The sequence below is a fragment of the Schistocerca nitens genome, chromosome 2 (assembly GCF_023898315.1).
Source record: "Schistocerca nitens isolate TAMUIC-IGC-003100 chromosome 2, iqSchNite1.1, whole genome shotgun sequence".
Classification (NCBI taxonomy): Eukaryota; Metazoa; Arthropoda; class Insecta; order Orthoptera; family Acrididae; genus Schistocerca; species Schistocerca nitens.
Genome location: NC_064615.1, coordinates 248,256,030 through 248,281,657, shown reverse-complemented (window position 1 = coordinate 248,281,657; position 25,628 = coordinate 248,256,030). Strand labels below are relative to the sequence as shown.

Below are 25,628 nucleotides of genomic sequence, written 5' to 3'. Positions count from 1 at the left end.
TAACAATCCTAAAGTTTCATTCTGAACATCCAATTTATTATTTAATTGAGTATTCACTGAATCTAATTTAAGACTTTATTGATCTATTTTATTATTTAAAGTTTTGATCAAATTCGCTAATTCAGACCAGTCTGTCACCTCCTTACTCACTTTCATTGCCATGGCTGGTTTTGAAGTTTCCCCAATTCTCTGTGTATTATCCATATTTCTCTTAGTTTTTGATCTAGTGATCATCAAAAAAAATTCTACATTAAGTATAATAACTATACTAACAGTCTATTATTCAACAGTTTCTGTAATTTTATATGCAAACAATTATTGTCTTGCGCCCACCCAGCTTAGAGTTCTAGCTGCGTTGGTGAGTGAATGCATAATCAAAGCTGGTGAACTGCACTGGTGCCAGTAGTGTTGAATATTAGTTTCACCATTGGCGAGTGTATGTGGAATCAGCACCGGTGATCAGTGACTGGTGCCGGTGTCATTGGACCTAGGCTGGTTTCCACGTCTGCGTCCCTGCAGTGTGCGTGAGACCCACTTACTCCCCACACTGGATCTTCTTTGATGAATTATTCTTGTCATATTTCTTCTTAGTCTAATACGTTGGAATCTTCTCTCTTTTCTTTTACCATAATATCTTTCTTATGTCTTCTCTTTTATTGCATTTATTAATTTTCACCAATTGAACTTTTAGGCAAAAATCCAATTCCAGGAAACAGTTCTCTTTGTCTAGCATTAAGCTCAATTAAATACATTTACAATAGCGTAGTTTTTACAACCACATAATCTGTGAACATGTCTTGCTTCTAGCAAGTCCAACACTTGAAGTATAGTTACCAAATTTTTCAACTGTTCTTCTTTTTTTCTTCTTACAATAATCAACAATATAAAACACCATAAGATACATAAACACTCCTTGTTCTTCCAATCCAACTTCTGTGGCGTGAGCGGCAAACACTTGTCGATGCCATTAAACTGTTGTGTCTACCTTGTGTTCGTGACTCCTTTCCAGCCTGCACACACAAACATGTGTCGTGCAGTATGTACGTTCTCTCACACTTATTTTTAAATTATTGTGTGTTCGAGATGGTAGAAGGATGGGTGGTTCTAGAATTTATGTGGAAATTCTTGAAGCACTACAGAGCTTCAACTAATTAATCATAGTGGCTGGTGAGTGGTAGCCTGGCAGAGAGATCTGCAGAACATGTCAGCCAGAGGAGCAGTTGAATATCATCTGTAATGAGTCAGGTTGAGACATGCAGTCCTGTGTTATCTTGTTTAAAGATCTCATGGAGACCTAAAAGATAAGGCACAGCCACGAGCTTTAATATATCAGAAATGTAAAGCTCAGTAAATGACCTTCTTTTGTGAACTAGAGGTGTTCGCATTGTGTACCCAATGGCACCCCACAACATTGTGTCACATGCTGGCCCCTTATGATGATAACTAATGCAGTCTGGAAATATTCCCTCACATTGTAGCCTCCACACCTGGATACATCCATTGTGATGCTGTACAGAGAACTGGGATGTGCCTGAAATGACAATGTGCTGCCACTGCTGTCTCCGTGTTATGATTGGGGTCTCTTTGTAGCCTCATCAATGAAAGCCACAACGCCATGCTGACAGTCCATGGTGCTTCAGATGTTGTCTTACTGCAAACATAGTCACTTCCTGTTTCACGCTACATGACATGACTGTACATTCCTGCAATACATCTTTGTTGTTGGGAGCTTGTCTTGTGAGACCTTTGAGATCCTGAACAGTATTGAGTACTGCCTTCCTGAGTCCACTGATTCTATTTCCTCAAGTCAGTATGGGATCCTGACCTACGCAAGAAGCAATATTGCAAAACATTAAACTGTAGTCTTAATAGGCTGTGATCCTGCCACTGTCAAATTCTGACATGTGCAGGTAGACTTTGCTCCTTGCGCAAGGCATAACTCAATCTTCTCACAAACAAACAAAATTCAGATGTAATTTCCAAATGAGAAATCTGTTGCGTAATCTTTCCCTATAAATAGAATGTAAGTGGCATTATTACTATCTACTTTGTGCCATTGCACTGAAATGCTAATCAGTTGCATATCCAAACATGTAGTACACTTGCGTGCCATTTGATGTTTGTTGCATGCCGCTTAAATCATGAGTATGTAAATGACAGAAGTCCATGGTCTTTGAAGAAGCTTTAGTACGGTTTACAGTTATTATCTTCATCAAATATTTTTATCAAAATAATACATAAAAACAAGGAAAGACAAGCACTCACCTACAGCCAACAAGTTTGTGTTATACAGACACATGTATTAATTCAGAGATTCAGTTTTGGGCTACCTCTTTTTTTCTACTGTAATTACACAGTCTCACACTCGCAACCAAACATGTGTCCAAACGCTTCCACCGATAGTGACATACTTCCTATTTTTTCAGATTCCATGTTTTGTTCTTTACATCGGAGGGGAAGTTTTTAATATCTTGATACTAGCATCAAGAACAAATCTATTTCGAAAATAATTTTAAACCTCATAAGTTTGTGTGATGTATCCCATTTAATGCTGAACTTAACTTTTACTAGCAGTAATTTTCATTACTGTAATATTGTTTTTGTTTGTTTTTTATATGAATAAATTTCTCATGCTCATGGTTCTCCTGGTATAGGTGTTACCCAGCTGTTATCCCAACTAAGATCAACTAAGTGTTTTTAATCCTATTGCTGGTGTGGGTCAGGTGACTGCATCATTAAGCTAGTATTTCATGAAGAAAAATAGTATGTTTGTACTGGGTAGGCTGGGCAATAATTGCCATTGTTAATTCATAAATAACCACCCTCTCTCCATTCAGTTCTATGTTTACATTCACATTTATACTCAGTCAATAACTGTGAAATGTGTGATATTGTACCATATACTAAGGTCTCTTTCTGTTTCTTCCATTGTTGGGCAGAGGGAAAATATGACACCTAGTATGCCTATGTGCAAGTTGTTTATCATTTTATCATTATTTTTCCTTATTATAAAGAATCCTCTGGTTCTGAAACAAGTGTTTGTGTGTAGTAAGTGTGTGTGGCTGCTGCCACTCGGCAGGTAGAAATTTACGTCTCTCTTTCTATTTCTATCTAACTATAAACACACACTTCATATTCTAGAAATCCTGTCAAGCAGGAACTATATACAAAGGTTTTTTATCATTCAGAAGCACTATTACTGAATGTTATGAAGCATTTTTTCAATTACCTCACTGCGTATCTCATGAATGTCTTGTTTTTTCAGTAAAGCAAGACCTCGAATTTGATGTCTGCATCCTGCCGTTTGTAGATTGAAGACAAGTGTTGCAAATGTTGGAGTGACAGCCAGTACTGTAGAATAGACATACATTTGGATGAAACAGTTATCTAAATATCTCTGTTTTCACACTTTAGTTTCAACAGTTAAATGTTGCATCATCAAATCATTCAACAGATTAGCTAGAACTTCTTTTCACTTATCTATTTTGTATTCCATGTTCAATATAGAAAATCTTAATTATAGGTTAAACAGAAAGTTCCATTTCACAAAGTGTCTCAAATTAATGTTTACACTCTTTGAATATGAATAATTGTAAAATATATAGTACAAAGGAAAAAATTCATACATGTCCTAATGTTACCCTGAATATTTTTTAAAATGAATGTTACTGACACAAATATACCATATGAAATCTGGTAAAACCAAGTAATGAAGTGTATCCATGATTTCCAAGGGAACAAATTCCCAATTTGTGATACTTACTGTGAGGTATTTGTGAGGAAGATCAAAATTTAATGTCCTATTGATTTGTTTATGATCTATTTTAAAAAGGAGTTTTCTCTTCAGTAATTTTTTCTATTATTGTAAAGCTACGGGTAAAATCTTAAGTAAGGAGAGCAGAATGCATATTCATGCTTGCATGCAAATGCAATGCTGTTCTTATTTCTTCAGAATAAAAAATCAAATTTTATTAATGTTAAAAGCTTATATCCACTATGCTACAAAACTTTTCCTGTAAATAATTGAATTCTCTCTACTTTTTTTCAGATAAAATTATTCACAAGTAATAAAAAAAAGTATTCAATAAACTGCATCAGATAGCCAAATACAGAAAAATTTGAATTACTCTGAGATATCTTGCATTTTACACAACATAGTGTATTAATGATATTGCCATATGGAATCTGAAATCAAGTACCAGTTATGAGAGTACATCATCAACAAGAAGTAAAACTCTACACTGAAAGCACCTTTATTAAGCAAATGCAAAGGTACAGACAGAGCTGAACTGCATGCCTCAGCAGATGGAGCACTTACTTATACAAAAATAGAATGTTTTAGCAAATTACATAATCCACAAATCAGCAAGTCACAGAATTTTCCATTAATTATATCAAACGATAAATAATTGGAGGAGGCTGGAATGGAACTGATGACCCATGTTTACAGACCATGACAATAACTGCTATATCACAAATGATAACACAAAGTGTGACATTGCTCCCCCTCCTTGCAAAAGAGAGACCCTCTGGTTTGAAGTTAGAAAAGGACTATAGTGTCTTGTACCTGGATCTAGTCATGGTCATCTACTTATGGTCTTTGGGACTTTAAAGAGTAGTTACTTCCATTGAGGCATCACAATCATCTTCATATCTTAATTTCCCTTATGTTGGAAGCTCCTGTCATTGATCTGTGCCATCCAAATATGATGGTGTTTCATGCAAATGGTATGGGTGAAGTGTCTGTCCTTTTGTCTCCTCAATTTAGAATATTCACCTTCAACTTTGCCAGTGGAATCTGACAAATGATGAATGATTTAGTATCAACCAAAAAATTGCTTTAATAATAGTGTAACTTTCAACACACATATAAATATCCATAACAGGTCACCTTGGTTGTATCTAACAGTCTAGTGTGTGGCGTTATAACATTTATGGTCCTTATCCTGGCTATCTAACATCCATATGCATGTCAGAATTGTCAAAATGAAATGGAAACAAAGTATCCATTGTTGTTTCCTTCTCTCCACCATGCACCAGAAGTAATGGTGTGCGACCCATAATGTCTTGCTTTGTAGTACTGTACAGAGGTTGGACAAAAATGTGGAAACACAGAAATGCTTACTTGAACATACATACAGATCTTAGCCAAGTCTACAGGTTGCTCCATTGTCTTTGACCATGAACTGCCTCTCTGCAATGTTCTCAATATGTTTATAAGTGTCAGTTGTGGTTAGAACTGTGTTCTATGTTGTTTTGAATGCATTACATCAGAGCTAAGTGAATTCGAATGTGGGTAATTTGTTGGAGCTTGTATGGTGGTTGCCCCATAACCAAGGTAGCCAAAATGTTTGTTATTTCAAGAGCCACCATATCAAAGATTTGTACTGCATATGGGAAAGTGGAAAAACATCATCTGCTAAGTCACAATGCAGACTAAAGTGTGTGTTGTGTGATCATGACAGATGATCGATGAAGAGTATTGTGGTGAAAAATAAGAGGGTGACAGCTGCAAAAGTCACTGCAGAAATGAATGTCAAACTTGTGAACCCTGTAAACACCAAAACAACATGGAATGTGCTCCATAAATTGGGAATAGCAGGACGAACTCAAATTCCAAAATGACACACCAGTGCTGCACATGCCATAAAAGGAAAATGTGGTGCCAAATCCATGAAACGTGGACTATGGAGCAGTGGAAGGAAGTCATTTGGTCTGATAAATCCTGTTTCACATTCTTTCCAGCTTTATGGGACGTTAAACCCATTTCCAATTTGTGGTCGAGTTTACATCCCAAGAGTGAAACGTAGTGGGGGTTCAGTGTTGAATTTGACAGCCAAATCAGAGTATTCCATGGTACTGCCAAAGATTATTTGACCATTTTGGCTAATAAGGTCTATCACATGGTAGAATGTTTGTTCCCATTGGCAATGCTGTGTTCCAAGACAACAAGGTTCCTGATCACCTAACTTGCATCTTTAAGGACTGGTTTTGTGAACACAAGCATGAATGGTGCATTTTCCTGGCCACCACAGTCGCCTTATCACAATATTACTGAGTCTTTGTGGTCTACTTCAGAGAGAATGATGTATGACTGCTATTCACTTCCATCATTGTTACCTGAACTTGTCACTTTTTTTGCACAAAGAATGGTATAAGATTCCCTCAAAAACCATACAGAACCTGTATTTATCCATTCTGAGATGACTGGAAGCTGTTTTGAATTCCAGTGGGTTTCCTACACCATAATGAACATGATAATGTGTTGTGTCTGTGGTGTTCCCATATTTTTGTCTGCCCTCTGTATGTGAATGTCACAACAGGCAGCATTATATCCCAGTCTTTCTGTTCAACATCTGCATCTACACACAAACTCTGCAAGCCACCAGATGATGCATGGTGGAGGGCAGCTTGCCAGTCATTCTGTTTGTTGTTCCACTCACAAACAGAGCAAGGGAAAAATGACTATCTGTATATTTCCATACAAGCCATGATTTCTCTTATGTTGCCTTTATGATCCTTACACAGGATTTATGTTGGTGGCAGTTATCTAAACTTTTGCAACAGTATTTTGCAAAAAGAACATCTCCTTCCCTCCCATTGGAGTTCACACAGAATAAATCACTTTGCAACATTATGCCTGGATATTTAATTGATGTAACTGTGTTGAGCAGCACACCGCTAGTATTGTATTCAAACATTACAGGATTGGTTTTCCTACTCATCTGCATTAATTTACATTTATCCACATTTTTTCATCTACATACATCAAGAGCACTTCTGCCAGTGTTTTATTAAAATGTGCACTGAGGATGTGGGAATGTTGATTCATGATTAAATGTGAACAATATTAGCAATAAAAATTTTATTAATTTTCCAAAAGGATACATGCATCCCTCAACAGATGATACATGTTACAGAATAAAGCAAGAAGACAATTACAGTCAGTAAAATAAACTAAAGAACTTGTCAGTAAGTGAAACAAAGATATTCACACTTTTGTCTTGGCCTTAATGTTCGACTATTTGCATTACAAACCCACAGCCCCCCCCCCCCCCTCCCCCACGGTGCCCCTCACAGATTGGAGCTCCCAGGATAAATGGATATTTATGCCATATAATTCTGCCAGATCAAGTGAGCGTCCTGTGAGGACTGGTCCAGTGACACTGTAGCCTTGTCAGCAGTTGCACCCATCAACGTAAGCAGTGGCTGAACAGACTTGCCTGCTGATGGTTAGGTAGGTCAGCCACTGTGTGTTGTGACATAAGTATCAAGTGACAATAGTGGGACCAAACTGAACCGCAACATCTGCCTGGATCATTCAACAGAAACTTTGATAAGTTCAGCGATAACCAAATGTGTTCAACAGAAACCTTGGTAAATTTGGCAATATCCAATATTATCACCGTGTGGACACAGCAATCCAAAACCAGATACGGAACCCATACAAGGTGTTTTCAAAAGGGCCTTGACAGATCCATACATTGCATAACATGAGATCACATACTGAAATCTTTGTGAACAAAAATGGGGGAGGGGTGTTGTGGGGTGGGGGTGGGGGAATGCTGTGGATGGGTGGAAACTGGAAATGCAGTTCTTGATTTACTGTATGAAGAAGGAAGGATCTCAAGGTAGGTAGCCTGTTGTTGGTTGAAGAACTTCAAAGGTAGCCAGACAGTCTCACTGTACACAAACTCTGCTGTGGATGCACCAATATCAGGTATGAATGCTGCAAGTGAACTGAGCAACATGAGGGGTAAGGCTGACACATCAGGGCGGACTTTAAAGTTCAATGCCAACATTCCAAAATGTTGTTGCCAGATGAATGGTAGCTGGTTGTATGATGATGTACAAAATCACATAATCTGCCATTTCACAAAACAAGGTGGACTCAAATTGTTGGCCCTGGACTGTGGTCACAACCATCGGACAGCCAAACTGAGAGAGCCATGAGGTGAGAAAGTTATTTGCTGCTGGAAGAAGGAGCCACCAGCTCCGAAAGCAAACAAACTGCAATATCTTTTCTTTGTGTGTTATCCTGCCACTGCTTGGTCAGATTGTCTATCTATCCAATTAGTTATACTTTCAAATCCATCCAGTTACTTACACTTTCAAAAATTGATTATTTTCAATGACATATACAAATATGTAATACTGAAAGCTGAACTGTCTTTTATTAATCATACCAAAGTTCCTAAATTTTTAGGTGGTCTTATTCCTATATAAAGTGTGGAAGAACCTCTGGTACTAGTGTTTAGAAATTGTAGGTAAAATGGTTAAGACAACTGCTGGCAAAAACCAGGAAATCTTGGTTCGAATCGTGGTGTGACACAAACTTTCAAATACACACATCAAAAAAAGTTTTGCATCAACTCAGTTCTGAGAGTTCTGGAACTTGTACAGAAAATTGGAATAGAGATCAACATAAACATCATTTCCGCACTTTCTATTGCTCATGAAAACCACACATTGCGTGTTGTACCACCATACAGTGAGACCTTCAGATGTTGTGGTCCAGATTGCTGTACACACTAGTACTTCTGATATCCAGTAGCACATCCTCTTGCACTGATGCATGCCTGTATTCATCGTGGCATACTATCCACAAGTTCATCAAGGCATTGTTGGTCCAGATCATCCCACTCCTCAACGGCGATTCAGCATAGATCTCTCAGAATCGTTGGTGGGTCACATCGTCCATAAACAGCCCTTTTCAATCTATCCCAGGCATGAAACTTCCTGGCAGATTAAAACTGTGTGCCCGACCGAGACTCGAACTCAGGACCTTTGCCTTTCGCGGGCAAGTGCTCTACCAACTGAGCTACCGAAGCACGACTCACGCCCGGTACTCAAAGCTTTACTTCTGCCAGTACCTCGTCTCCTACCTTCCAAACTTTACAGAAGCTCTCCTGCGAACCTTGCAGAACTAGCACTCCTGAAAGAAAGGATATTGCGGAGACATGGCTTAGCCACAGCCTGGGGGATGTTTCTGCAATACTCACATGTTGATCAAACCTACCAGCAACAGACCTTGGCACAGCTCTTAACCGCTTCACTGTCTCCCTTTGTCCCTTTGTCCCAGGCATGTTCTATAGGGTTCATGTCTGGAGAACATGCTGGCCCCTCTAGTCGAGTGATGTTGTTATCCTGAAGGAAGTCATTCGCAAGTTGGGGGGGGGGGGGGCGGAGGGGTGGCAATTTACGTCCATGAACATGAATGCCTCCCCAATATGCCGCCAATATGGTTTCACTATCGACCAGAGGATGGCATTCATGTATTGTACAGCCATTATAGCGCCTTCCATGATCACCAGCAGTGTACGTCCGCCCGACATAGTGCCACCCCAAAACAGCAGGAAACCTCCACCTTGCTGCACTCGCTGGACAGTGTGTCTAAGGCACTCAGCCTGACTGGGTTGCCTCCAAACACATCTCCAATTATTGTCTCTCTGAAGGTATATGTGACACTCATCGGTGAAGAGAATGTGATGCCAATCTGAGCAGTCCATTCGGCATGTTGTTGGGCCCATCTGTACTGCACTGCATGGTGTCGTGGTTTCGAAAGATGGACCTCACTATGGATGTTGGTAGTGAAGCTGTGCATCATGCAGCCTATTGCGCACTGTTTGAGTCATAACATGACATCCTGTGGCTGCATGAAAAGCATTATTCAACATGGTGGCATTGCTGTCAGGGTTCCTCTGGGCCATAATCCATAGGTAGCAGTCACCCACTGTAGTATTGGCCCTTGGGCAGCCTGAGCAAAGCATGTCATTGACAGTTTCTGCCTCTCTGTATCTCTTCTATGCCTGAACAGCACCACTTCGGTTCACTCCAAGACTCCTGGACACTTTCCCTGTTGAGAGCTCTTCCTGGCACAAAGTAACAATGCGGACATGAACAAACTGCGGTATTGACCATCTAGGCATGGTTGAAATTCAAGCAGCATGAGCCGTGTATCTCCTTCCTAGTGGAATGACTGAAATTGATCAGCTGTTGGACCCCCTCTGTCTAATAGGTACTGCTCATGCATGACAGTCAAAGGGACTGTTCATTAAATATTACCAAATAATTTTGAAAATCTACATAGTTTGAATTAAAATCTCCTTAAAATCTCCTTTACATAGAATAGTAGTTCCAAACCATGACTATTTAGAATATTCAGATCAATAAAACTGGAGATCGGAAGCAACAAAAATTTCTTTGCACATTAGTATATCACATCATATTCTGTAGTAAATGCAAAATTCTTTAGATGCTCAGAATTGCAGCCTGTCACTATTTTGTGTTAATTTGCACCAGGTTTTATAATTGCACAAACTTCAATACTGCATGTAACTACTGCTATAGCATCTTTCACAACTTTCAGCAAATGTATGAAACTATTACACCACTGATTCCTTTATGGCAGAATGTTTCTAGAATTTTCACTACTTATTATTGGGTCTTCAGCCTTTGGCATATTGTAAGTACTATTTTCATAAAGTTTTATTTTTTATCACCTGAACACAAGCCTTGGCCAAATTTACTTTCAGTTGTAGGCCAAACACAGGGATCCATTTATTTCTGTTGGTGCTGAAAATTTTCATTTGGCACATTAACATTTAAATGTAGTTTCAACTTTGTCAGTTGTGCACTGAAAAAAAAAAACATGTTTATGCACTCCCCATTTCTTTCCTAGTGCCCAATGCATTAAGATCAGTATCTAATGGTCAAACAACCAACTAGTAACTGATTCCACATTGGACATGTCCACCTACAAGACATCAACAGGTGTACAATCTTTTACTATGTTGCTACTTCTCTGAATTCTTGTTGGGGAAAGCCACAGATCAAAGTAAATTAACTGAAGAATACAGGAGTTTGCTTCCTTCTTCTGTGCAGAATGCCTCAAAAAGTTGCTACTGTAGTCTCCATAGAGTGTTATAATAGTAATTTCTTTGTAAGCAGATGTTAACAAAATTTTAAGTTTGTTGAGAAAGATCATGAAATTATAACTGAGATATTGTAAATCAGCATAAAAAAGATAAAAAACTGATTACAGTAAATTCATCTTTATACCACTATACAGGGTGTTTTTGAAATTCCCAATACAACCAAACTTCTAGAACTTGGAGGAGATAATATTTTGAATTGGAACCCATGTCCAGAAACATATAATTTCTGTGCTACAACCATTTGAAAACATGTTGGTAACATGATCACTTTTACAAGTAATTGATTAGGCATGATCCAGTACATCATTTGTTTCACAGTTAGACTAATTAACAGCCAAAGAAATTGCTCATGTGCTCATTAAAGGATTCTCTTCAATGTGATGGTTGTACAGCCTCTTCCAATATGGATGTGTGGCATGTCCTTGGAGTCACAGTCACATCTGCTGATGGTGAAGGTACCCTTTCTTTGAGCCATTGAGTAACTGTGGCAAAAAGGGTATGTGATGGAGTCAAATATTGTGGAGAACAATCTTCATGAGGGCAATGAGTGGCGCTTCTATTTCTGTGAGCTTCACCATTCAGAAGGATCATGTAAGTGTACTCTACAAGCGTGTGCTCAACCATGTTGCATTAACACTCACAGACATGTGAATGAGGCTACAGATGTAGGATGTATATCAAATGACATCAGCTGATCTGATGTAACCACCCTCCACCATCACTACCCTGTTGCATACGTTATTAGCAAACATGTTTTCAAAAGGCTGTAGCACAAAAACAGTACATTTCCAGACATGGGTTGGTAGATATTTATGTATGTAATACCTAAAGGGGAGACATTGTTAGAAAAAATCTTGAAAAGTTCTTGACTGATTTACTTCCTATTTTTACATGATGCTCTAACTGGCTGTATATTTTTTAAATACATGTAATATACAAATACATATTTAATATACAAAGGGGAAATATTGTAACAAAAGTCTTGAGAAGTTCTTGACCATTTTACTTCAAATTGTTACACAAGACTCTACCAACATTCAAATGGACACAGGCCATATGTATTTTTAAACAACAAAGCACAGATTATCTGTAAAACTGATCGTGAGCAAGAAAATGCTGTGCTGTACAAATGTGCAATTTTGGTTTCATTCTCGCAGTTTTAGCTTTGATACCAGTGCATGTAAACCATTAAACAAGCTGTTTCTTCCAAATATATTCTTTTTTCTTATATATAATTTCAAACAAAAATTGTTTACACAACAGTGTGCTGTTTTGTTTCTTTCATCACAGTCAGTTTTAAGAGGAATAATGTTGTATTTGTAGTTTATTGACTTATGATTAGACTACTACTATGGAATTTGAATCATTGAAGACTTTGGAATCCTACCCGTTCACAGATTAAAACTATAAGAAACACTGTTATTGAAGCTGCTATCCTCACATATCCAGCAACTGGAGAGGTTGCTCTTGTACATTAATTATATCAACCAATTTATGCATTCTGTTTACACGACTTCATTTCCCAATTGCAGTTTTGTTTGCAATAACAATAAGTCTCAGGGTCAGGGGGAGAGGGGAAGAGGATATGGACAGAAATGGAAGGGGGAGTAAATGGATGGAGAGAGGGAGAAGGAGGAGATGGACAGAGATGAAGGGGGGGAAGGGGGGGGGGATTTGGACATACATACACTCAGCAATTGCAAAGCATTGCTAGGTTTGTTAGTACCTTGTAAAGTGAAGAACAAATGGAAAGTGTCCTTCATTGAACATCCTTAAAACATAATTAAGATTTTGGAGACCTGATTGATTGCCACTATTCTTTCTCTTCAATGTTTGCTTTTTATTATTAATATTTTCCACACTGACATATCCCTGTACATAGGGCATCATTATGCTTCAGTGTTCACTGTGTATTTCAGGTATGGCGTTTCATTTCTGTTTCATCCTAAAAGAATTGGCTGCTATTTGTTTATTTATGTGAAAAAAAGTACACAAAAATTTAAAATTGTATCATGCTTTGAATCACCCTGGGTTATGAAACCAAATAAACAGCAACCTAACCACTTCAGTGATTTACAAAAGGTTGACAGCTTCTAGGAAAGATGGCTTAAAGCAACCTCCTTGACAAGATTATGAACATACACAAAACATACTTGAAAATTACGGGTAATGTGGTAATACAAAAATATATTCATTGAAATTAGTGTTTTTTTTCCTACAAACCTATTTCACTTTTCCAGATAATTGGTGTTCACTTTTATGCTTTCTTTGTTGCCTTGCACTATCTTTTTCAGATACTATGCATGGAAGTTCTTTATCTGGGATCAGAACCAGTTGATAACTGCAAAATTGAGTTCCCTGTCATCTATGAACAATAATCCACCAATCCATTGTTTCAAGTGCAAGAAACTAGATGCAAATTTTGGACTGTAAGGGTAGTTGGTTGAAAAGTTCCTAATGTAAGTGCTGAATCTTACTGATAGTCTTCGTTACAAGTTTCCACAACAAGCTTGTCAATAGGGATGAAGGTTATCAGCTATTAGTGCTAAAGGGAGACCCTTGTATACAACCAAAGAAAATTTATGAATACAAAAGAAATCTCTCTGTTATCAACATTGCCAAACTGACAGAGAGGCTTGGTCATGAATCTCACAAGGGAACCTCCCCATCGCACCCCCCTCAGATTTAGTTATAAGTTGGCACAGTGGATAGGCCTTGAAAAACTCAACACAGATCAATCGAGAAAACAGGAAGAAGTTGTGTGGAACTATGAAAAAATAAGCAAAATATACAAACTGAGTAGTCCATGTGCAACATATACAACATCTAGGACAGTCTGAGCTGAGGAGCGTCGTGGTCCCGTGGTTAGCGTGAGCAGCTGCGGAAGCAGAGGTCCTTGGTTCAAGTCTTCCCTCGGGGGAAAAGTTTAGTTTTTTATTTTCAGTTTATGTGACAAAATCTTTATGTTTTGATCACTTTTTTGGGAGTGATTATCATATCCACAAGAAAACCTAAATCGGGCAAGGTAGAAGAATCTTTTTACCCATTCGCCAAGTGTACAAGTTAGGTGGGTCGACAACATATTCCTGTAATGTGATGCACATGCCGTCACCAGTGTCATATAGAATATATCATACGTGTTTTCCTGTGGAGGAGTCAGTTGACCTATGTCCTTGCGATGAAATGTTTTCGGTTCCCATTGGAGAGGCACGTCCTTTCGTCTACTAATCGCACGGTTTTGCGTTGCGGTCGCAAAACACAGAGACTTAACTTATTACAGTGAACAAAGAGGTCAATGAATGAACGGACAGATCTTAACTTTGCGAAAATAAAGAAATTAAACTTTTCACGGGAGGGAAGACTTGAACGAAGGACCTCTGCTTCTGCAGCTGCTCACGCTAACCACGGGACCATGGCGCTCCTGAGCTCATTCTATCCTTGATGTTGCATATCTTGTGCATGTACTACTAGGTTTGTATATTTTGCTTATTTTTTTCATAGTTCCACGTAACTTCTTCCTGTTTTCTCGATTGATCCGTGTTCAGTTTTTCAAGGCCTATCCACTGTGCCAACTTATAACTAAATCTGAGGGGGGTGCGATGGGGAGGTTCCCTTGTCAGCATCTACTATTTCAAGCCGAAGGAGTCAATAATAAATGGGATGCCTTTCTAGATACATTATCTTATCATCTAAATAATACTATTCCCATCAGAAAGATAAATATTAATAAGAATAAGGCAAGACAGTCAAGGCCCATGGAATTTGATAATTCTACCAAAGAACTGAAAGAAAAAATGGAGGAAATGTATATGATACAAAGAGAGACCATAAACAATGAGCACAGGGATAAATACAAACAATACAAGTACCAATATCATAAGCAAGTCAAAAGATTGAAGACTGAAAAGGTTAACTCGAAAATACAAAATTCAGATTGTATCTCCAAGACCTGCTGGTCAATAGTAAATGAAATAAGAGACAATAAAACAAAACTAAAAGGTAATATCAAAATACAGATATCTAATAACAATATTGATGTCACTAATCCTCAAGAGATCTGTAACATTTTAATGAATATGTGGCATCGATCCACGGACCAATAGGCCAGAACATCATATGTGCATTATGTCTTTGAGTTGATCTTTGTTTTGTATACTTCCGGGACCTCAGTTCCGGCCTAGTCTTTGACCTGTATGTTTGTCATGTAATAAAAGTATTGATGGTTAGAAGAGAGAACCATGGTCATTACCTTACCAACTTGATACCTCCTTCAGTGGTGACCCCGACTTGGAGGGTCAAAGTGGTCACGACGGTTGCTCGATAGGTTATTATGCAATTGGTCCTCCACATTTGCAGGGAAATTGTCCATCACTGAGTCACTGATGAGCTTGGTGGAACCTGACGCACTCAAATTACTGCACTGATGAACACTCGGAGTAACAGGCTGGTGAATGTGCAAGCTTCACGTGTGTATCACTCCGCGCAAGTTGCACACTATGTGAATGACATTCGCCAGCCTGTTATTCCGAGTGTTCATCAGTGCAGTAATTTGAGTGTGTCAGGTTGCACCAAGCTCATCAATTACTCTGTGATGGACAATTTCGCTGCAGATGTGGAGGACCAGTTGCATAATAACCTGTCGAGCAACCGCCATGACCACTTTGACCCTTCATCTAGACACTTCTGTCATTTGGATTTTGTATTGCAATTTACCTCTGACATACGATACATCAAGGGTGCAGATAATGTGGTTGCAGATTTTTTGTCTTGTGTCGGCACTCTCACAACTCTGATAGACCTCTCTAACTTGCCTCAGCTGCAGTCTGCTGACACGGACACTATGGACCTTATTTCCGATCACAGCTTGTCACTCAAACCTGTGCAATCCACCTTTCCCAGTGTCATAGGTGAGGTTTGGTGTGATGAATCAACTAGTATGCTGCATCGCTTCATACTCAAACCTCTACAGAGACAAGTGTTCGACAAATTACACAACCTAACTCATCCATTCTGAAGCTAATCAACTCAATGAACTTGAAATCAAGGATATTTTGCAGCTCATCAGAGAATGTAAAAACAAAAAATCCGCTGGATGGGATGAAATTTCTCCATTTTTACTTAAACAGTGTGAAAACAGTCTAGCATATCCTTTGGTGCATCTAATAAATAGTGTCTTAAAAGAAGGAGTGTTCCCTGACATACTAAAATTAGCCATTGTTAAACCTCTCTACAAAAAAGGTGATAAACGACTAGTAGAAAATTACAGACCACTCACTTTAACTTCCATTTTTAGCAAGTGAATTGAAAAAATAATTCTGAAATATATGTTAGAGCATTACAATAAGCACAACATTCTGGGAGATTTTCAGCATGGTTTCAGAAGTGGTCATAGCACCATGACTGCAACACTTCAATTTATGCTGAAAGCTCCTTATAAAATTGGTGAAGGTGTGCAAGTAGCTGGAGTTTTCCTAGACCTATCAAAGGCGTTTGATAGTGTTGATCATAAGGTACTTCTGTCAAAACTGGCCAGAAAGGGCATAAGTGGAAAACTATTGCATCTCATCACATCATATTTAAAAAAGAGAAGACAGTGTACCTCAATCTCACACAATAATGGAGAAACATTAAAAAGTTATACATTAAGGGTCAGGAATATTAAATTTGGTGTGCCTGCAGATGACACTTCAGGCCTTTGTTGGGGAAATGGTATTCTTAATCTTGGCATAGAGGTAAAAGTATGCAGATGACACTTCAGGCCTTTGTTGGGGAAATGATATTCTTAATCTTGGCATAGAGGTAAAAAAATTTATAGATATTGCAAAGGAAAAGTTTGAAAATGACAATCTAAAAGTCAACTTACAAAAACAAATATAATCCCCTTCAATGTTGGTGATTTGCAAACTTGTATTGATTCTCAAGATAGTAATATTTTAGGGAAAATCTGCAGTGAGTGTAAATTCCTAGGTATATGCATAGATAGCAAACTACTATGGACACAACAAATTGACAACATATGTACAAGGCTATCATCTAGCCTATATGTTTTAAGAAGAATAGCTCCATATGTGAATACCCAAACAATGAGGATAAGGTATTTTGGTTTAATACATCCATTTCTAGCATATAATCTTGTATTGAGGCGCACGGCTTCCAAAACTCATGTAGACTGAGTATTTAAACTCCACAAAAGAGCCTTGAGAATATTAGGCAAAAAGATGCTAGAACATCATGTAAGGGATTGTTTATAGAATTGAAAATTCTGACTATCTATTCAATGTATATGTTTGAAACAATAGTATTAACTGTAGAAGATAAGAAATATACCTGAAACTTCCTGGCAGATCAAAACTGTGTGCCAGACTGAGACTCGAACTCGGGACCTTTGCCTTTGCAGGAAAGTGCTCTACCATCTGAGCTACCCAAGCACGACTCACGCCCCATCCTCACAGCTTTACTTCTGCCAGTACCTCATCTCTTACCTTCCAAACTTTACAGAAGCTCTCCTATGAACCTTGAGGGTAGAGCACTTGCCTGTGAAAGGAAAAGGTCCCGAGTTCGAGTCTCGGTCCGGCACACAGTTTTGATCTGCCAGGAAGTTTCATATCAGCACACACTCCACTGCAGAGTGAAAAACTCATTCAAGAAATATACCTGTCGTAATGCAGAAATTCATGATCACAATACTAGACAAGTACAAATTTACCATATGATACACAGAAGACTGAAAAAACTGCAAACAGTCCATATATTAATGGAGCAAAATACTTCAATGCACTGCCAAATGAACTGAAGGTAATAACTGGAGAGACATTCAAAAAACATCTAAAATCATGGCTCATTGAGCAGTGCTTCTATAGCCTGCTGTAGAAACTAAAATATAAAATTTTATTATGTCAAATAATTTGGACTACATTCTTAAGTTTCTATTATAAAGTAAAATTATATTGAATACTGTTGTATTGTACTACCAATTGCTGTGAATGTAATTACATGCCGGCCGCGGTAGTCTAGCGGTTCTAGGCGCTCAGTCCGGAGCCGCGCGACTGCTACGGTCGCAGGTTCGAATCCTGCCTCGGGCACGGATGTGTGTGATGTCCTTAGGTTAGTTAGGTTTAAGTAGTTCTAAGTTCTAGGGGACTGATGACCATAGATGTTAAGTCCCATAGTGCTCAGAGCCATTTGAACCATTTTTTGTAATTACATGTTTCATGTAAATAAATTACAAATTACAAGCTAAGTTTGGTGTGGAATCCCATGTTAGCAGCTGTATACTGAGAGTGCACCTGGCAGGAAAGGGAAGGGTAAACTGGCAGGGTTGTTAGTGAAATCCATAAGGGGGGACACTAGTACTCATGGATGTACCTCTTTTTTAGACTAATATCAGTGTCCACTGAGAAGTTCAGGCAGGCAGGTGCTAAAGAGGTCCAAAACTCACAAGATTCTCGCACCAGTAAAGTAAATAATAATGTTACCATATTTAACCAAAATATTGGTGGATTAAAGAAAAAAGTAGATTCTCACAAAAGTAAAGTAAAAAATAATACTACCATTTTTCAGCAAAATATTCCGGGATTGAAGAATAAAGTACATGAGCTCCTGGTTTGTTTAGATGACATTGAATCTGATAATGTAATAGATATACTATGCCTGTCTGAGTATCACATTGTGTATGATATGGAAAAGGTAAATATCAGTGGTTATAAACTAGCTGCACATATGGGTAGAGAGAATAAGGTGAGAGGAGGAGTTGCCATATATGTCAAAAGTTATCACTGTGTAAAAAGCTTGGATACAAAAAAGTTTCATCTAGAGCAACATATATAAGCATGTAACTGTCAACTTAAACTGAAGGAGGGCTCTTTTATAATTGTAACAGTATATAGGTCCCCTTCAGGAAACTTTCATTTATTCCAGGAAAACTTTGATGCCTTGTTGTGCTATCAGTCAGATAGGGGAAAGCAAATTATTATTTGTGGAGACTTCAATATTGATTCATTAAAATAGTGTAATAGGAAGAATGACCTGGAAGCCTTGCTCGGTTCCTTCAATTTGACATCTGTCATTGATTTTCCTACTCGGGTTGTAAAGGACAGCAGCACATTGAGAGATAACAATTTTATAGATCAAGATATGATTAAAAACATAAATTCTTGTCCTGTTGAGAATGGCCTTTCTGATCATGGTAATAATAAAAATAATAATGAGCGTATGGCATTGGTGGCTGGGAGACCCCTCACGGGGCAGTTCGGCCGCCGCTCCACAAGTTCTTTAATGCCACTATGGTGACTTGCAAGTAAATGAGGATGAAATGATGATGAAAGACACACAATACCCAGTCATCTCAAGGCAGAGAAAAATCCCTGACCCCGCCGGGAATCGAACCTGTGACCCCGTGCCCGGGAAGAGAGAACGCTACCGCAAGACCACGAGCCATGGACTCTGATCATGTTCAGCTAGTTACAGTATATCACATAGCTCCATTCAGTAATTCAAAACTACCCCCCCCCCCCCCCCCCCCAAAGTTGTGCATTCAATTAATGACTCGACAATTAGAAATCTTCAGCAGTTAGACTGGGATGAGGTTACAAGGACCCCGATGCTAATTTAAAATATAAGTTATTTCATGATACACTTGTAAGAGAATTTGAAAACTGTTTCCCCAATAAAGTAGTTAAATCTTACTATAAGAAACCATGCAAAAAACCTTGGCTTACTAAAGGAATTATTTTATTTTTATTATTATTTTTTATTTATTTCTTGTTCCGTAGATCCAGTTAGTGAGTCAATCACAAGGACATGGAATGTGTCAAATTGTACAGGTTTCAATTTAAACTTACAATAAATACAAGGGCAATTCAATGGCAAATTGTACATATTTTAAGTAAGACATACTATAAATACAGTAACAGATACAATGTCAGCTAGATAACATAACAACCATTTAACAGAAAAAGGAGTTTCAAATAAAGGTTAAAGATAAGAGCACAAAGTTAAATCAGATATTAGGCCTACAAGAGTAAATACATGTACAGCCAGTCTGTTGTTACAAAAAGTGTGCTAATGCCCAAATGCACAATAAAATCAATTGAACTACTTCTAGACACAATAAGTTTAGTGATGGTATACATTTTCTTTCAGATATTCATCCACAGTATAATAAGATTTCTCTGTCAGGTAATCTTTGAGAACTTGTTTAAATTTTGGCAGTTCTGTATGAACACATTTGATATGTAGTGGTAGAGCATTGAACAGCTTAATGCTGGAGTAGTAAACTCCTTTTTGTACCAGAGTGAGACGTTTCATTTCGAAATGTAGATTGTCTTTGTTTCTGGTGTTATACCCACAGAATTTACTGTTGTCTTGGTAGATGGAATAATTTTTGCACAAAAAGGTCAGCAAGGAAAAAATATACTGTGAGGCAGTTGTTAGGATACCTATCTTCCGAAACAAGTGCCTGCAAGAGTGTCTTTGATGGACCCCACACATTATTCTGATTGCTTTTTTTTGGATGGTGAAAACTTTTTTTGCAAGTGGTTGGTTCCCCCAGCATATGATAGCATATGACATCAATGAGTGGAAGTAGCCAAAGTAGGCAACCTTAATAGTGTCAACTTCAGCCACTGAAGAAATTACCCGTAATGCAAATGTTGCCGAGCTAAGTTTTTTACATAGATGAAGAATGTGAACTGACCAATTACATTTACTGTCTATGTAAGCACCCAGGAATTTTGTATCTTCAACTTTCTGTATTGGTTGATCTCTACATTTTATGTTAATTTCATCGGGATTACTTTGTGATGTATGGAACCTCATATAATGAGTTTTATCTGCATTGAGTGAGAGTCCATTTGAGGAGAACCAATTTAAGATGTCATTAAAAACAGTATTTGTAGTTTGTTCAAGATCATGATCAATCAAATCGTCAATTAGAATTGTGGTATCATCAGCAAACAGGGTAAATTTGCTGTTTGGCTCAGAACAAAGAGGAAGATCATTAATAAAGATGAGGAAAAGCAGTGGGCCCAAAACGGAGCCTTGAGGCACACCACATGTTATTGTGCCCCATTCAGACGAGGCAGGTTCTCCAGAAGAGCCATTTAGCATTACAGTCTGCTTCCGACCCTGTAGATATGATTGTAGCCACAAGCCAACAGTACCACCTAAACCATAGTATTCTGCCTTTTTCCAAAGAATTTGGTGGTTTACACAGTCAAAGGCTTTCGTAAGATCACAAAAAATACCCACTGGAGACATTTTTTTGTTAATGGCTTCCAAAACTTGGTTGCTGAAAGAGAATATTGCCTGTTCAGTACAAAGACCGCCACGAAAACCAAACTGATTTTTGCTTAAGATATTGTGGAAGTTGAGATGGTCTACAATCCTCCTGTGCATGAGTTTTTCTAGAATTTTTGAGAAGGTAGTTAATAGGGATATTGGGCGATAGTTTGTAACAATGCTTCTATCACCTTTTTTAAAGAGAGGAATCACTACAGCCAACTTAAGTCTGTCAGGGACAGTCCCATCTTGGAGGGATGCATTGTATATGTTGCATAAGATGGGACTAACAAATTTATAACAGTGTTTCAGTATTTTACTAGAAATATTGTCCACACCAGCAGAATTTTTATTTTTTAATGATCTAATTACTCTTATGACTTCTCTTACAGTAACTGGAGGTAAGGATAAGAGTGGGATTCTGTTGCTAATAGCTTTCTGTAGGAGGGACAATGATTCTTCCATAGAACCATTACAGCCTGTCTTCTCTGCTGCTCTCAAAAAGTGGTTATTAAATATTTCTCAAACCAACTCAGGTTTCTTTATGATACTGTCCCCTGTTTTAATCTCTACCTGAGACATGTTCCCTGTTGTCCTGCCAGTTTCCCTCTTTATTACATTCCATATAGTTTTAATTTTATTTTCTGAGCTTTTAATTTCTGATTTTATGCACATACTTTTAGATTTATTTATAACCTTCTTGAGAATGCTACAGTAAAGTTTGTAGTGTTGTCATTTCTTTGGATCATTACAAGTCCTGAGAGAACTGTATAACATCCTCTTTGTTCTAAAAGATGTTATTATACCTGTAGTGATCCAAGACTTCTTGGCATTGCCTATATGACTATTTATAACTACTTTTTTTTGGGAAAGATGGACTCAAATACAGACATGAATTCATTTAAAAATGAATTTTACTTTTTGTTTACATCTGTTTCCCTATAAACTGGGCTCCAATCTATCTCTTTTAGGCTATCATTGAATTTTTTAAGGCCCTGTTCATTTATTATCCTAAAAGATTTCCAAGAATGCTCGGAACTGTTGCACACACTGATGTAATTGAGCCTAAGCAATTGACCACCATGATCAGAAAGGCCAAGGATTGGATGCACAGTGATCTCATTGCATTTAGACTTATCTATAAATATATTATCTATCAGACTTTTACTGTTAACAGTAACCCTAGTTGGGAAATCTACTATTGCCATCAGATTATAAGACTCCATTAAATGTACTAAATCAGCCTTACTATTGCTCTCATTTAGGAAATCAACATTAAAGGGATTAAAAATATCTTGTAACCACAAAAGGGAACTGTATCTAAAACAAGAAAGAGTAATGACCCAGAAACAGCCAAATATTATAAAAACTAATGTGCTACATTAAGAAAGGTTATTAAAAAGTTCAGAAGCATGTGCATCATGTCTGAGATTAATACCTCTGATAAAAAAAAATCAAAACAATTTGGAATATTATTACAAGGGAGACAGGGCAACCAAGAGTACAGGATGATGGCATTACCATAAAAGCGAATGGAAACTTGACAAAAAACAAGCTGGAAGTCAAAAACATTTTGAATAATCATTTTTTAAATGTTGTAGAGGAAATAGTATCTAAATGTTCATGAGAAGAAGCAAGGCAGTTAATGTAAAAGCCTTACCCACACAATTTGATGCAATTGAAATTCCACCCACCTCTCCTTCTGAAATTGTGTAAATCATGGAATACTTCTAGATAAGCTCTGGTTCTCTGCAAATGGGCTCTCATTCAACTTTGACAAAACACAGTATATACAGTTCCGCACAGTAAATGGAATGACACCATTAATAAATATAGACTTTGATCAGAAATTGGTAGCTAAGGTAGAATATTCAAAATTTCTAGGTGTGTGCATTGATGAGGGGTTGAACTGGAAAAAACACACTGAAGATCTCCTTAAACGTTTGAGTTCAGCTACTTATGCTATTAGGGTCATTGCAAATTTTGGCGATATACATCTCAGTAAATTAGCTTACCATGCCTATTTTCATTCTCTGCTTTTATATGGCATCATATTCTGGGGTAACTCATTGTTGAGTAAAAGAGTGTTCATTGCACAAAAGTGTGTAATCAGAATAATTGCTAGAGCTCATCCAAGATCATCCTGCAGACACTTATTTAAAGAGCTAGGGATCTTCACTGTAGCTTATGAAATTTGTTATTAACAATCCGAACAAATTCAAAAGTAATAGCAGTGTACATGGCTACAACACTAGGAGAAAGGATGATCTTCACTACTCAAGGTTAAATCTAACTTTAGCTCAGGAGGGGTAAATTACGCTGCCACAAAAGTCTTTGATCACTTACCTAACAGCATCAAAAGTCTGACAGATAGCCATATAGCATTTCAAAGGAAATTAAAAGAATTTAGGAATGGCAACTCCTTCTACTCATTAGATGAATTTTTGGATATAGTAAGTGAATAATTTCCCCACCCACCATCCAAAAAAAGAAAAAAAAATATATTAAGTGTCATGTAATATTTTGTGTAATGTAATATCTTGTATAGACACCTTTTATTAACCTGACATGTTCCACATCATTACGAAGTGTCGTATTCATGATCTATGGAACAATTACTAATCTAATATACTTGAGATGGATCAAGAATGCCCACACACAGATTCAAACACAGTACCAAACAACAAATATTAAGCAGACCAATTAATTAGATGTTCTTGCATTAGCTGGATAAATGAGAGATGATATGCATTAATAAAATACAGGAGTTAAAGAAGTTTGCTGTAAACACTTAGAAACTATGAATAGTGTTACCTTTCTCATCTGGCACATCATGTATGTCGATCTCACTTAATATTCTGTCCACATTCATCAGTATGACATTACTACTTTCTGCTGTCTGCTGGGCTACTTCCAGTACTTCTTTGTCTTGCCTTGTCATAGCTGCTGTTACCTCTGCCACAGCTTCCACAGCTGAAGAATTCAGTTTCTCTGTGTCAGCTGAGTCTAAAGCGAGACCTACAATAACAATGTCACTAGCTGACAGTTTCTGATCACTTTTATCTGTTCTGTCTCTGATAATGGACTGCAGATTACTGAGTGCACTAGTGGTATGGTTTCCTGTTCCCATGATGAGTTCATGTAATCTTCTTGTTTTTGATCCCAGTTTTGAAGCCTGTAACAGGAAATGTTTACATCTGCTCTTCACCAGTTTTTTTTAGATATATTTAATGAATATTTTCCTTCTAGATCTTGGCAAAAGAAAGTAAGCAATAAACTTAAGTGGACTACACATGGAATAAAAATTTTTAATGTCAGGAAAAGGAGAATTCACAATGAGTTAAAATCAAACAGAAATACTGATTTTGTTATGAATGTCAAACACAATAAACTGTACCCAAGAAAATTGTAGCTGCAGCTAAAAATTGGCCAATAATACTTTCTCCCTCCATCATAGTAATAATACAAAAGTAGTGTGGTCAGTTGTTCAGTCAGAATTAGGAGCCAAAGTTAAAAGTCATGAAATTTCAAAAATTAGATTTGAAAAAGAGTCTGTAATAAACCCTATTCAGATGTCAAACTGTTTCAATGAATTCTTCTTAAATGTAGTAAGGTCAGATGAAGATATAGTAGCCTGTCAACACAATGTAAATTTCATAAGCTTGGAAACACATCTTTCAAACAGTTTAAAAAATCATCCAAAGGCATGTGGAAAGTGAAATTTTGTCTTTAAAAAACAAAACTTTGTCTACACAGGATGAAATACCCTTATCTGTAATCGGAAGAGTGTGTAATATCATTTCACAACCACTGTCAGCTATCAGAAACCAATCTTTTGATCAGTGTTGTTTTCCAAATGTATTAAAACATGTTGGGATAAAACCACTATTCAAATAGGGATTGACAGAAGATGTGAGGAATTACCTCCCTCTCTCTTCTGCTGGAAGCGTTTGAAAAGGCTTCATTAAAACAAATTCAAAAATTTCTTAATGTGAATGTCATAATTTTTAAAAATCACTCCGGATTCCAACAAGAAAAAAGCACTGTAAATGCAATTAATGTGTTTGCTCAAAATATATGCTCCTTGTTGGACAAGTGTAGAAAGGCCAGAAATATTCTATGATCCAACAAAAGCTTTTGATTCAGTGAGCCAGTCCTTACTTCTAAACAAATTACATATATATGCAATGAGAGACCCAGCTTTACAATGGTTCACCCCTTTCTTAACAGATGGGGAACAAAGAGTAATTATAATGTCAAATTCAAGAAATTGCTCCTCAGACTGGAAAACAATTGGCCAAGGAGTCTTGGAGGGTTTTATATAGGGTCCCTACCTGTTCCTTTTCTACATAAATGACCAACCACCTGCTACTGATGCTATTTCAGTTTTATTTGCTGATGATACATCAGTTC

At 37.5% G+C, this 25,628-nt stretch overlaps 1 protein-coding gene across 3 annotated transcripts in view; it reads right to left on the bottom strand.

The window, feature by feature from the left end:
* LOC126235966 (adhesion G-protein coupled receptor G6-like) overlaps positions 1 to 25,628 on the bottom strand; it is a 191,859-nt gene that overhangs the window by 45,616 nt on the left and 120,615 nt on the right. For all 3 annotated transcript variants that reach the window (XM_049944937.1, XM_049944938.1, XM_049944939.1), the window contains 2 exons: positions 24,030 to 24,390; positions 3,230 to 3,351 (listed from right to left, as the gene is read on the bottom strand). In XM_049944937.1, the coding sequence (XP_049800894.1) occupies positions 3,230 to 3,351; positions 24,030 to 24,390 (483 nt within the window). The remainder of the gene's footprint in view (positions 1 to 3,229; positions 3,352 to 24,029; positions 24,391 to 25,628) is intronic.